Raw genomic sequence first — 13,763 nt, forward strand, 5'->3', positions numbered from 1 at the left:
ATTTCCGTAAAAATCAATCCAATGGTTAAATCGACGTTAAATATTCTTTTACTTTTTCAAATTTTCAGTCAAAAATTAAGTTTAATCAGTAAAATTTTTAAATATTCTATAGATAATTTATAATTTTTTATACTTTTTACACATAATGTTTAAAAAGTCGATGAAATCCGAAAATTTTGTCAATGTAATGTCGACTTGGTTAAGACATTTGTTAACTTAAAATTATCAAAAAAGTGTGATTTCCTGTCTTTAATTTGTCTGGAGCTTAAACAAATATTATCTTAGACCGAGTTACCTGCATGGATTTAAATTTTATGAAACTTAGTTCCTCAACTACCTATAATTTATTTAAAAAAATAAAATATTTATTTGGTGATTATTTTTAATTCGATACAATTTTTATGTTAAAATAATTAAGTTAAAAATTGGCAGACAAAAAATTAAAATTCCAAAGTAAAAATTCAATTCACTGAATTTTAACTTTAAACACCATAAAAAATCTTTTGAGCCATTAATTATTATTATTGTTATTGAATTACAAAGAACAATGTCGTCAATTGTCTCTTAAAAAATTACTTAAATTTGGTATCTAAGTCTGAGAACAAATAAAAAACTTTATTTCTTATACTCTTTGTTTAAAAAAAAATAACTTTTTCTTAAAAATTAATAAAATTAGTTACTTTTTAACTTTTTCTTCAAATTCTTTTAAATACTTACTAATTGTCCACCCTACAAGCGTCCAGAATCGGTTATGAATATTTTAATGCAACACACACATGAACTTACATCTACTTACCTTCCTTCAAGCCAAACACTTCCAAACAGATAAACAACTACTACCGCACTTGTACCGTCCATCACGACACAACTAACGCAGCTCTCATGTAGCAAACACTTGTGTAAGTAAGCAAAGTAAACACACAGGTATGACAAGATCTTGTCTCGAATCGGTTCAACACTTTACGTTACTTCAGTATAGAGTTGATCGTGCACCGTAACGGACGGGTTTCTGACTATATTTTCGTTGTGTTTTTGTTTGCATTTTGAAAAAAATAATAATAAAATTAATAAAAAATAATTAAAAGGTAATAAAAAAATTCTAAAATAAAAAATTTGAGAAAATTAAATAAAAAAATATGAAAAATTAAATAAAAATTTGAAAATACTTGATATCTGATCTGTTAAAAGTGAAGTGAAAAAAACATTCGAAACACATGAAGGATAAGTTCTCAAGGATTAATTAAATTTATGAACTGCTTCGCGTGTGAAATAACTCTGGAATATTCCGTATCACGAGATATCTTCATTCACGATCACGGAAAATTCTCAAGTTTCCTCAAAGAAAAAAAAAAATAAAATTAATACTTACCAAAATATTACAAATTAAAGCAAGACAGAGTAACTCTATGTAGTGACACGCCTCATAAAACAGGTTTTATATTAGTATTCATTTTTTTTTCGTCGACGTTGTTGTTGTTGTTTCTTGATTCACACACATTTGAACGTATTCAATTGAGAGACGACGCTTCGGTCAATTCAATCGGTAAACACTTTATTGTCTGGCTGGCAAAATCACAACAACGACAATTGTTGTCTGAAATAACGCGACCAAAATCGTTGTATGTGTGTCTCCCCCAAGAAGTTAACGTAAATTTCTTCTCTGACATAACGTGAGATGATGCATGGCTTCTTTTCTTCGCGCTTGGCTTGGTTTGTTTTAGTATTGGATGACATCAGGCATCAGTTTCATATCGGAAAAATTCAATCAACCGCATCAAAATGAGATTTTTTGTTGTTCTTCACCCAACTCTCGACCATTTCCTACTATTTTTTGCAGTCCAACCACGCTGCCCTTGAATTATAAGCCTTTATTGAGGTCATTAATAGAAAAAAACACATTTTAATTCATTACTATTCATCAGCGAACCAAAAAAAATAGCGCCAAAGAGTAACCTACCACAACAATAGCTTCGTTAAACTGCGCGGCGGTGTTGACAATAACAACGAAAAAATGCACAAACCAACAATTAACTCCAGATCTCGTGCATCAACAATGATTTTTTTGCTGTTTGAATTTAATCGCGTGAGATATTTGATACAAACATTCGTTTTTGCGGTATGACCATCAAAGCGTGAACGGAAATTTTTCGTATTGTCTCCCTCAATAATTTGCGTCGGAGACAAAATTGATGAAAAAAACAAGATTATGCGTTTAAAATGCATTTTAAGTTTACCTATAATAATTAATATTTAGGTGAATAATTTAATTATTTCAATTTTTAGAGAATATTATTGAAAATTTTCAATAGATATCATTTTTTTTTAATTTTTAAATATTAAATTAAACTTAAACAATTTATTTTAGTTTTTTTTATAATTAAATTTAAATTTAATTAAAAACTAATAAATAATTTAATTAAATTAAAAAATTAAATAAATAATTTAATAAATTATTAAATTATTTTAATTAATTTTTATTTAATTAATTATTAATTTATTTAATTTTATTTATTTTGTTTTATTTAGAAATTATATTTTGAATTTAAAATTGAAAAGTAAATCTAATTAATTTTTTTTTTAAATTTATTTTATTCTCAAATTAATTTTTAAAATAAAAATTTTATTTTTTATGGATTGACCCTCACAAATTGAAAAAAAAAAATTATAAATTAATTTTAATTTTTTCACGTGATTTTTTTCGACCAAAACTGAGGGGGAAAGGGGGAGAAAAATTAAAATCATTAAATTTATTCGCCTTAGATCTTAAAAGCTTAATGAAGTGGGTGGGTGAGTGAGTAATCAATTAAAAAAGTTACCTTGTAGCAATCACTTTGTTTACGGAAACATTTAAACTGGATCAATTTAGTGCTCGTTGCAACTCAAGTTTGTCGCATAGCTACAAAAAAACTACAAATTCCGCGTGACTTACGTAACGAACCAACTTTACATGCGAATTCCATGTGCAACTTTACGCACACCAGCCACCAACAACCGATCTAATTATTCATCGACAATTCACACACAAAAATTTTTATTTATTATTGTCACATAAGTACCACGACGATATAAACTGGGCCAGTCGTGTGCCGCCGGTTAACGACTAATAATAATGTTGTTTATATGTACATGAAACTCTGAAGCAGAAAGAGAAAAAAAAACAAAACAAACATTTAACCAGTTCAGTGCAGATGCAAGTTAAAAGCAAAAGTACTTAGTTCACTTTCGGTCTCTACTTGCCGTTACTTATTATGGTGGATTGCTGCATCGCATCGTTTATCATCCAGCGAGCGTCTTAAATGCTATTTTTGTTTTAGCATTCGACGAATAATGGAGGCAAAAATTGCAACAGAATAATTTAAATGTTGCCAAGTTTTTACAAAATTATTACTTCATCGTTGCAATTGTAAACAAATTTCGTAAAAAATGTCTCGTCGTTTTATCAAAACTGTATTTTTTTTTCTCTATAAACACATACAATAAACAACCTTCACCTTCATCGTTAATAATATCCGTATGTGGAGAACATATCAAGCATAAAAAATAATACGCGATCGCTATAATAATAAAATGTAATTGATCGAATGTTGTAATTTTAATTCTGTGAAGTAATATTCATTTAATATCTTTTTATTAAGTAGCTCATTCCATATCATCAATGTGAAAAAAAACAAAAACAACCAGTACGTGACATTAAATGTGTGACTCCATAATTGAGGAATGTGTACTTAAGATCGGTTAAAGAGGTATATTGTGGCTTGTTTAGTCATGGAAACCTTCAAAGCAAAAAATTTGCATGTGATTGACGAGTTACGCAAAAAAATGCCGCATGACTAAGCGATTCGGGAATGCAAAAGATTTGTTATCGCATAATTTTTTATGGTTTTAGCAAGTTTTGTAGAACCATGAACCAGTAATTCAAATTTAATCTTTTCGAAAATGTGCCAGACGAACCCTCATAAAAATTAAATATTATGTAAAAAAAACTTTGCATGAACAAAATTTTGTATTATGTGAGCGCATTTTCACAAATATTTTGTTTCTCTTCGTAAAAACCTGGCAACTCCATCTCTTCTTTCGACAAAACGTTTTCTTTTTTCCAAAATTTTTAGAATGAATTTTATTAGAATTGTGTGCAATGGCTCTGTAACTACTCTCATTTTCTCTATCTATTTGTTTTTGTCAGAGTTCTTCCACGTGTAATGTGGAAAAGCATCCTCAACCAAATATATTGTTGATAGAAACGGTCGATATTTGTCCTCTTAAATTTTTTAAGCATTTTGTTACGCTTGTTGCTTGAGGAAAAATGGAACTGTCAAACTGAGAAATTAGTAAATTCCATCGCTCTTGCATTTTCGCCAATTTTCTTCGAATTTTTCATCGAATTATTCGGAGAAAATTGGTGAAAATGCAAACTCCTGGTCGCGGAGACCGGAGGAGGATGAAGGTTCATCCTAAAAACTGCCCTTTTACTAGTGATAGAAGACCTTCCCGGTTTTAGATTGGATTCTTTCTGATGCTAAAATCGGAGATATTTCCGGAAAAGTGAGGCCCGTACTCACGATTCCGAGAGTACAAGACAGTGACAACTGTCTTTCAATAAAAAATCTGTTCTTCTTGGAACAAGAAAAATACAGAAAAATTTCACAAAAAAACTACGTGCTCGAGATCACATGTATTATGATCAATTGGATGTCTTTTCCTTCTAAAAAATTCTTCAGCTAAAGATTTGTTCGAGCAACCGTTTTATCTGATCAGCAGATCATCGATGTGTGTTTTTCTCAAAAAATTCTTATATCCTCAAATTTTATATGAAAATCCATCTTTCAGTTATAATCATAAATTTTGGTAGCGAAATTTTTGCAGCGATTTTCACTTAAGTAAATCACTTACACAGATCACTTTTAAAAGTAAATGCAGATCATTTTCGTCTGTGTTTGAGATGTAACCTATAAATTTTTTTATTATTATTCATCACCCCAAAAAGTGAGTTTCTGACACCCAGGTATCTAGGATCAATACGTGTTTTCTTATTCTTCACTTTTTTCACTTTTTTGTTTGTTTGTGTTGAAATAGAATCAATCAACACGTCAACTTTTTTTGTTATATATCAATACATATAACGGACAGACATTCACTAAACTTCAAAAAGCATTTTTTTTTTCAAATGAGAACCAAACGAAAGTAATACACTTCAAATATGTTAAAAATTAAAACCAAACAAAAATATTTCACATTACTTCATAAAAAAATATCTTTTAACAGTACGATTGAAAGTGTTTATGTTCGAATTAATTTTAAATCTCACCTATTTCGTAAGATACTTTTAAAAAAAGTAAAACAATCACTTAAAAATTATTTTTTTTCTGCAGTGAGCGTCATTTGAACACGAAAAACAAAAAATGGGAGGCAGCAGTGAGGGTTGTGGCCGTTTTGTCAAATTTAGCTTATTTATCACTAATTTAGTCATTTTTGTAAGTATTTTTTTTTTGTTTTCACCGCCTCAAGCATTTTAAAAATTTATTTTTGTATAGATCGCTAGTGCCATTGTCTTCGGTTTAGCAATATGGACGTTGGTCGACAAAAGTTTCATCAACGAACTCCTTGGCACGAACATGTTCTCGGGAGTCGTTTATGTCTTGATCATTATGTCACTTGTCGTGCTGTTCCTGTCTTTCTTGGGATGCATGGGAGCTGCTAAAGAGATCAAGTGCATGTTATTGACGGTAATTTTTTGATTTTTACTTTTAAAAAAAATTAAATTTATTTATTTTTTGATAGTATTTCACGATCATCTTCTTGGTGTTTGTCGTTGTCTTGATCGGTGGCATTTTGGGCTATGTTTTCCGTGAAAAAGTCACTCATACGATGAGACAGGTGAGTGTGTGTTGCGAGACAATAAACAATAAAATTATAAATTGCATTCAAATCCGACGTTTTGAAATCACGATAACAGCAAATTAAATGCATTCATTTCAAACGCTCATCTAGAATAAATTCTCATGATATTTTTTTTTAATTTTAATTTGCAATAAATAATAGGAGATGCATTCTTCACTCAAATTCTATGGAAACCGTCGACCAGTTACACAATCATGGGACTCGACTCAAGAACGATTGAAGGTGAGTTTTTTTTTTAATTTCACTCAATTTTATCCAGAATTTATTTTTTTTTTACTTTTAGTGCTGCGGTGTCGATTCCTATCGCGACTGGCAATTGTATGGTCGCATCCCGGAAAGTTGTTGTCAAGAAACCTACGGCGGACAAAAGAAACCTTGCGTTGATAATCCGAACTCGCAAACCATTTACATGAATGGATGTTTGCACATTACCACCGAATACGTACGAGAACATGCCTCGGTTATTGCGGGATGCAGCATAGCGCTGGCCGTGTTGATGGTAAGTCACGGAAAAGCCATTTAAAGAGTTGATTAATGAGCTTTTGATTTGTTTTTTTAGATGTTTGCAATGCTGTTCTCGTGTTCGCTCTTTAGGATGATAAAATGAGCAGACGTTTCCAGATAAAAGCTTAGCTTTGAATGAGTGTGTTTTGTGCGGATCATCGTTTTTAATCGTCAATTTTTAAGATTTTCTCTCGATTTTATTGTTGTACAATGTAAGAATCTCATTTTTTTGTAAGATTTTTGTTTTATCAAATAAAAAAGTGCGTCGATAAGTAAAAATTTTAGTTTTTTGTTAGAAGAACGACCGAATGTACCGCATTTTAGTTTTGCAAACCCAAGTTTTTTTGGCATAGAATTATATTTTTTCCGGGTGTGTCATTTTTGTTTTCATTTTCGCCGGGAAAAGGTTTGAGAATCAAGAAACGCATAAAAATTCAGAGATTTATAAATAATTAAGGAAAAAAATTTAACGAGTTACTTAGACTTTAAAAGATAAGAAGTAAAGCTCATTGCATAGCCAATAGGGGCAAAAATTTTAAGAAAGTTGATTCTCTGAAGAATTCAATAATTTTTCTTAGGGAATAGATTTTTGTTAGTTTCAGTTCCACCCAAAATTTCGCTTAAGCTTTTTTGCCGTCACACAAACAGAAATAACTTTTTGTTTTTTAATTTAGGCCGCTCCAAATGAAACTCAATAGTTTTGTCCGATGCCCCATTTTAAATTCGAAAATCCAATGGGGCAAAACAAAAAAAAAAGTTAAAAATTTCATCAAAAATTACCGTTTTTCTGTGCATTTTTATAATTTTTCAAGAAATTTTCAAGAAAAATTTTCAATTTCATAAAAATTACCGAATTTTTTTTCAAAATAATTTTTACCGTTATTTTTCATGATATTCATTTTTGTTTCAATTTGATTTAAATGTTTTTAAATCAGTTTTCAATACCCAAATATCAATGTAAAAAACTCAAAAGAACAAAAATATTGATTACCGATCAAATTTTTTTTTAAATTCGGCATTTTGTATGAAAAAAAGTATTTCAAAATTTTTTATTTTTTTTGCCCTTCCCATTTTTATTTCAAAATTTTTGGACAAAACTATTGAGTTTCATTTGGAGCGGCCTTAAAGAAAAAAAATTATTTTTTTGAAAATTTTCATAAAAATTCTTTTTTGTAAGGCCACTTAAAAATATTGTCCAAAATTTTTGAAAATAAAATAAAAAAAGTTTTGAAATACTTTTTTTTATACAAAATGTTAAATTTCACAGTTTTAAACCGTAGATCAATATTTTTGTTGATACTTAATTATCTACTTTGAGATTTGTGGATTAAAAATTGGTTTCAGAATGTTTCAGGTTAAAATTTAAACAAAAAAAAAATCATAGAAATAATTGTCAAATTAAAATATATTTTGAATAATAATTTTTTAGAAAATATTTTTACAGTGAAAAATTACAAAAAAAAAAATTAAAAAGAAAATTGATATTTTCTTGAAAAGTTATGAAAAAAAAGCAAAACTTGCTTATTTTTTATGAAATTTTTAACTTTTTTTTTATATTGCCCCATTGGATTTTGGAATTTTAAAATGGGGCATCGGACTTTATTTTTGATTTTCATTCGGAGCGGCCTAAATCATTTTTCAAACTACTTCAAAAAAAAATTCAGAAATGTGGTTCCAAATCGATTTATTATTCATTTATTCATTTTTACATTTTTTATGCTGAATTTTCAAGAAAATTCTTTACGGTAACGTAAGTGGGCTTACACACTGCATTTGCATCGATCCATGTCCAGAAATAATCAGTGCGAGTAAAAACACTAGGCGATCCAATACAATTGCCAGAACCAAAACTTCCGATGCCAGGTTGAAATAGAACTTCAACCTCTCGATAGTAAAGACTTGATAGTAAAGTTGCCAACAGATAGTCAAGCAACGTTGTTATCGGTAATACTTGGTATTTAGCCTTCACGTTCATAATCAATGGTCCGCCATAATCACCGTCACAAACACCTTGCCCAGCAGCCAATGCCGTTGATGCCACGCAAATGTGTTGCGCTTGTACATTATTTCCAATTGGTGAACTGAGATTATTAGTGAGTTCCAGAAAAAGGGCTGCGCATCCTTCTTCCGCTGCCATCAGATCCACATAATATGGAGCATCTTGAATACTTTTTGTGGAAACTATGAAAATAGTGAATTAAAAAAAATTTTTTAGATTTACAGTAACACTTACTGCCGTTTTTTCCCCAACCAATAGCTTTAACGTCTCTTCCAAATAAGTTTGCACTGTTTTCTAATTTTGTCAAATTTATACTTTTGATTAATGGGCCGTTCAAATTAATTGCCGTTTTTAAATTTATGACAGCAATGTCGTATAAAAATTGGCCATTAGTAAAATTTTGATGGACTTTGACCTGCTCGCTTAAGTCTGATTTTCCGATTTTAATTCGGATCTGGCCAGATTCAAGACGATTATTCACGTTATGAGCTCCCAAAACAACTTCGATTTCTAGCCTTTCTTGTGATCTGCCAAAGAAAATTAATCAAAATGGTAAATTAAAAAATTGATGCACAAAAAATTACATGTTGACACAATGAGCTGCAGTTAAAATGGTGCATGCAGATATTATTGATCCACCACAAAAAATAGTTCCGTTTTTAGAACATTTTCCGAGGACATCATATTCTGAACAAAAAGTTGTAATTACTGCGGCCAGATACGGAAATTGTCCTTTTTGAGCTGGAGCACCTCCGATAATTCTAGTTTCCGGAACATCTGAAAGAACTTAATTTAAAAAAAATGACGTAAAAGGAAAGCTTTAACTTACCTGATTTAACTGCTACTACGCAGAATAGTAACAAGATCAATTTTTGCATCTTGAATATTTTCTTGAACAATTTTTACTTTTATTCCTCTTTTATTTTATTTTTTTTTAGGTTTCACTTTGTTGAAGTTTTCAAACTGTACTGAATCTTCTGGAAGCAGATCTGCCAGTTTTATTCAGTTTTTGCTGGACATAAAAATAAGTAGTAGTCATAAACAGATAAACGTAAAAAACATCTGAAAAGCTACTTACTGAACTCGATTCGATATTCAATTAAAAATATTTGTGTTTTGTCGTTTGTTTGCAAAACCTTTTTTTTGTTGGAAAATGTGTTTTTCAATCGGGAAAATCGCTATGTCATTCGATATTCAATTAAAAATATTTGTGTTTTGTCGTTTGTTTGCAAAACCTTTTTTTTGTTGGAAAATGTGTTTTTCAATTTAATGATGATTAATATCCGAATGAATGAATGGAAAATTTTTTATTTTATTTTAATATTTTTGCTTAAAAATTGATAATAAAGGAAAATTTTCTTCTCTTTAAATAATAATTATACTTACATATTTTGGGCAATAAATTTTTACATCCACTTAATTCTAACAATTCATTGTAATCCATTCTTAATTTCTATTTTTTTCTTTTTGGAGCACGTCAAAGTTGATAAGGTTGGATAAGTCAAATTGAAGTCAAGGAAAATGAGTCACTGATAAGTTTTTTTTTTAAATGCGAAGAAAGTTATTGGTATTTGTTTGATCGTCTGCGGAATTTGTTCTTTATTGAAAGAAAAAACTGAACAATTATTTGGAATCTGCTCTTGGAATCGTTTGTACATTTAACCTACTTTCGGAAAAATTATTTAAAAATAGGAACATATTTAAAATTTGTCATTTTTAATGGAAAGTTTAAAAATTTGACAATTTCAGAGGTAATTTGCGATTCACACAATTTTAGGCTAAAATAGATTAACTAATAACTTAAAAAAAATTTTTTTTTTTGACAATCTGTTTTTTTAGCTTGGTAACTTTTATCTTCCCAGAATAAAAAATTTTTGGCTCAAAACCAACTTTACCAATTAGGCAAATAATTTTTTTTGTCGCCTCCGATTTTTTCGAAAAATTTCAAGGGGAAAAATAAAAATTAAATTAAAAATAAAAATATTTTTGACATCTTTTGTAATTTTTCAATTGAAAAATTAATGTTTACGATTAATTCACACAAGAAACAAAAAATTCGCGCTAACAAGACATTTTCTATTGAAATGTAGAGGAAGTTTTTTTTACCTGCCTAAAATAATTTTTTTTTTTTTTAAATTTTTCTGTGGAAGATTATGTTTAATTTTTTTTCTTTTTTCTGTTCTAATTAAGAATAATATTAACCTAAATTTAAAAAAAACATTAAAGTTTAACGTTGAACGTCTAAAAACGTTAAAAATTTTCAAACAAAAAATTTAAAAAAATTTATTTTCTTGTTTCTACCCGCATGAAAATCCTCATGGGACAAAAAAAAATTAAAATATTAAATTTATTTGCCGTAATAAAATTATTTTTTTTAATAAACCAACAAAAGATCTGAAACAAAACACGAAACTGCTGTTTTTTTATAAATCTCTTTAAAAAATTAAATTTTAAAATCAAATGAAAAAAATGTCAATTCGAGTTTTTTGCTTATTTATATTATTAACTTGAAGAAATTAAAAAAAAATATATTTTTTGAACTATTTCGAATATTTTTGTTTTTTTTCTTCCAAATATTTTTCGACAAAATCAAAACAAATTTTATAAAAAAAAAATATTTTTACTTTCTTTTAAATTTTAATGCAAAAAAAACTAAAAACTTAATTTTGTTGTAATTCTAACACTACCATCTGCTCCCCATCATTTTCTTCTATAAGTTCTACCATTTCTCCATCATTTTTCTCCCCACCATCGACAATAACTGTGTATTCCGCTTCTAATCCCATCTCGATCCTCTTGAGTCGTTTTTCTTCCTCCGCTTTTTGTTTCATCGCTGCCAGCTCTTTCGGATGAATATTTTTCCGATGCGTGTAGAAATTCGTCGACGACCCGAAAGTTTTCTCGCAAAAATTACACTTGTACGTCTTGTTCGCAGCTTCAGTATGCGTTTGCTGAATGTGACACGTGAGAGCTCGTTTCAGCTTGAATTTCTTCTGGCACGTGTCACACTCGAATTTTGTCTCGGTCGTGTGATGGGTGATGACATGCCGTGTCAACAGGTACGGTTTTTTCGTCGTGTAATCGCATTCCTTGCAACGATGTTCAACATCGGAATGCAGCATCATGTGAGTTTTGAGACAACGTTTGTTCATCAGCCACGTTCCGCACTCCTTGCACTGCACTTGAGTCTTTTCGCGTTGATGGATCGTGTTCATGTGTTCATTTAAGCCGGTTTTTGTGGCAAAGGACTTTGCACATACGTGACAAACGTGCTTTTCTTCTTTGTATTTTAGATGAACGAGCTTCTTATGCGTCGACAAACCTCCGGGCGTGTCATACACTTTGGGACACATGTGACACATGTAAGTTTTTCGCTCCTCCTCGGACTTGTGCGTCTCCAAATGAACCGAAAACGCGGCTTTCCAACAAAATCTCTTCGGGCAATGCGGACAAGCGAAGGGTTTTTCATCCTCTGGTAAGTGAGTCTTCATATGAACTTCCAAAAATTTCGGTCTGGTGACGATGTAATTACAAATGTGACATTTGAAGGCTTCCGGTTGCAAGTGACGCGCCATATGCAATACCGCAGCACGATAATGCTCGATTTTATTGCCGCAACAACGAACGAAACCAGGAGTTTTATGCTGCTTGTAGTGTTTGTACATTTGTCGAATGTCGGTGAAACGGACATTTTCCTTACAAATTTCGCATTGGAGTTTGAAAAATTTGCTCACAAGATCGTTCAATTCCTTGCCACGAATCAACAAACAACCGTCGTCCAGAATTTTGTTGGGAAATTTCTCAAAACTCTCGGATGAGGGCCATTCTTCGCTGAAATTCACGTCATTTATGGACGCATTTGGATCATCAACAGCAATTATTGAGTAATCTTCTTGTCTCAGAGGCTTTACAGGAGTTTCTTTTTTTACTATTTTGATCTCTTTGGGCTTTTCTATCTTTGCTTTGGCTGCTAAAACTCGTTTTTTAGGCGTTGGAGGCTTGTATTCGTCTTCGGAAAGTACTTCGTCAAACAATTCAGGCTCAGATTCGACTTCTGGAAGTGTTTCTTTTGGTTCAGGTGACTTCTGTCTTGATTTTCTTTTGTACGTTTTTGTCACAGGTCTCAGTTCCGGCGTCTTTTCTCGCTCTTTGATGACGCTAGAACGAGTTTTTCGTGCGGGAAGGGTCTCGATCACCGTTTTTTCTATTAAAACTTCCTTTTCAACTGATTTTTCCTGTTCTTGTGGTGTTTCCATCACTTCGGCATCCGAGAAATTCGGTATTTTGCATGCGATTTCGACTTCGTTTGTACAGGAATTGCTGAAATTCTTCACAATAAACACTGGTTCGAGCAGATATTGGTCAAATTTGGTGGATAAGTGATGTTTTTGTGTATCGATGATTTTCGTGTAGAACTGCTGGAACATATCCAGGTAATTTGCACAACTCCAGCAGATTTTTGTAGAGAGCGTATCGTCTTTTGGTAACTAAAATGAAAGAAATTCAATAAAAATTAGGTTTTTATAAAGTTTGAAAGTGATTCAATTACTTGTAAATACAAAAATTTCGATATTCGATCAGCATATTTGGTGTTGGCGTCAAAGATTTCCCTCAAATCGTTGCAAATGCCGAAACAAAGTCGACAAACGGTGTCTTTTGTGATAATTTTAGCGATATTTGTCATTTTTAAGTGTTGTGAAGACTCCAGACTATCAGATGGACATCATTTTCGAACAATTTTTACATGAAAGTGGTTCAGTTTTTTATTGTAATGACAAATTTTAACATTAATTCAACATGAAATCAACAAAAAACGTTTTAAAAAGCTTTAATTCGTTGAAAGTTTGTAAAAATACAAAAATTTTACTCGATTGTTTATTTTTAATAAGAGGTGAGTAACTAAAAATTCAGTCACGAGCCTCAATTTGAATTAGATGGTGGCAATTCGTAACGGGATTAATAATTTGAAATTTTTCGACCTGCATCTGGTATTAAAATGATACACGTGGTCCGAATAAATTAATTTACATATTTTAATTTTCGCATCAGAATTTTAATTTTGAAATAAATATTTTTAAATTTTTTATATGATTTTTACGTTTCTTTTGTTGAATTTTTAAATTAAATTAATTTTCTGTTATTTTTTTTAACAATTGAAGTTTTTCTTCTTGTTAAAATAGAATTTTAAAAATTTTTTGAAAGATTTTAATTAAAACTGGAATTTTTCATACTGATAAATGTCAAAAAGTTTCTTCAAAAACGGCTGCTTTAAATTTTTTTTTAAGTTTTTTTTGCATTTAATTTTTTTTTAACAAAAAAAAACAAAACTTCATCAAAAATAATTTTTTTTCTTGTTTTTTTT

General features: G+C 30.2%; 3 protein-coding genes across 3 annotated transcripts; 1 reads left to right on the forward strand and 2 right to left on the reverse strand.

Moving 5' to 3' along the window:
- The first annotated feature begins 979 nt into the window (after positions 1-979).
- On the forward strand, positions 980-6,670 carry LOC134831616 (tetraspanin-18B). Its single transcript, XM_063845403.1, has 7 exons — positions 980-1,085; positions 5,370-5,471; positions 5,532-5,723; positions 5,779-5,874; positions 6,040-6,120; positions 6,182-6,397; positions 6,458-6,670. The coding sequence occupies exons 2-7, from the start codon at positions 5,400-5,402 to the stop codon at positions 6,503-6,505; spliced, it is 705 nt and encodes a 234-aa protein (XP_063701473.1). The 5' UTR covers positions 980-1,085; positions 5,370-5,399; the 3' UTR covers positions 6,506-6,670.
- A 1,446-nt stretch (positions 6,671-8,116) lies between these two features.
- On the reverse strand, positions 8,117-9,279 carry LOC134828680 (chymotrypsin BII-like). Its single transcript, XM_063841662.1, has 4 exons — positions 9,231-9,279; positions 8,986-9,178; positions 8,636-8,928; positions 8,117-8,583 (listed from the first exon to the last, which is right to left on the reverse strand). Exons 1-4 carry the CDS (start codon positions 9,277-9,279, stop codon positions 8,117-8,119), a joined length of 1,002 nt encoding a protein of 333 aa, XP_063697732.1.
- Positions 9,280-11,061: 1,782 nt separating this feature from the next.
- On the reverse strand, positions 11,062-13,248 carry LOC134828681 (transcription factor grauzone-like). Its single transcript, XM_063841663.1, has 2 exons — positions 12,951-13,248; positions 11,062-12,888 (listed from the first exon to the last, which is right to left on the reverse strand). The coding sequence occupies exons 1-2, from the start codon at positions 13,083-13,085 to the stop codon at positions 11,062-11,064; spliced, it is 1,962 nt and encodes a 653-aa protein (XP_063697733.1). The 5' UTR covers positions 13,086-13,248.
- Positions 13,249-13,763: the final 515 nt, after the last annotated feature.

This window comes from Culicoides brevitarsis, chromosome 2 (assembly GCF_036172545.1).
Source record: "Culicoides brevitarsis isolate CSIRO-B50_1 chromosome 2, AGI_CSIRO_Cbre_v1, whole genome shotgun sequence".
NCBI classification, from domain to species: domain Eukaryota; kingdom Metazoa; phylum Arthropoda; class Insecta; order Diptera; family Ceratopogonidae; genus Culicoides; species Culicoides brevitarsis.

Bases quoted from the DNA above. Each gene is read 5' to 3' on its own strand.
- LOC134831616 (XM_063845403.1), top strand. From the start codon at position 5,400: ATGGGAGGCAGCAGTGAGGGTTGTGGCCGTTTTGTCAAATTTAGCTTA. The intron at 5,724-5,778 runs GTAATTTTTTGA...ATTTTTTGATAG, and splicing joins TCAAGTGCATGTTATTGACG to TATTTCACGATCATCTTCTT. The intron at 6,398-6,457 runs GTAAGTCACGGA...TTGTTTTTTTAG, and splicing joins TAGCGCTGGCCGTGTTGATG to ATGTTTGCAATGCTGTTCTC.
- LOC134828680 (XM_063841662.1), bottom strand. From the start codon at position 9,279: ATGCAAAAATTGATCTTGTTACTATTCTGCGTAGTAGCAGTTAAATCA. The intron at 9,179-9,230 runs GTAAGTTAAAGC...AAGTTCTTTCAG, and splicing joins CGTAGTAGCAGTTAAATCAG to ATGTTCCGGAAACTAGAATT. The intron at 8,584-8,635 runs GTAAGTGTTACT...CTATTTTCATAG, and splicing joins TGGTTGGGGAAAAAACGGCA to TTTCCACAAAAAGTATTCAA.
- LOC134828681 (XM_063841663.1), bottom strand. From the start codon at position 13,085: ATGACAAATATCGCTAAAATTATCACAAAAGACACCGTTTGTCGACTT. The intron at 12,889-12,950 runs GTAATTGAATCA...CTTTCATTTTAG, and splicing joins CGAAATTTTTGTATTTACAA to TTACCAAAAGACGATACGCT.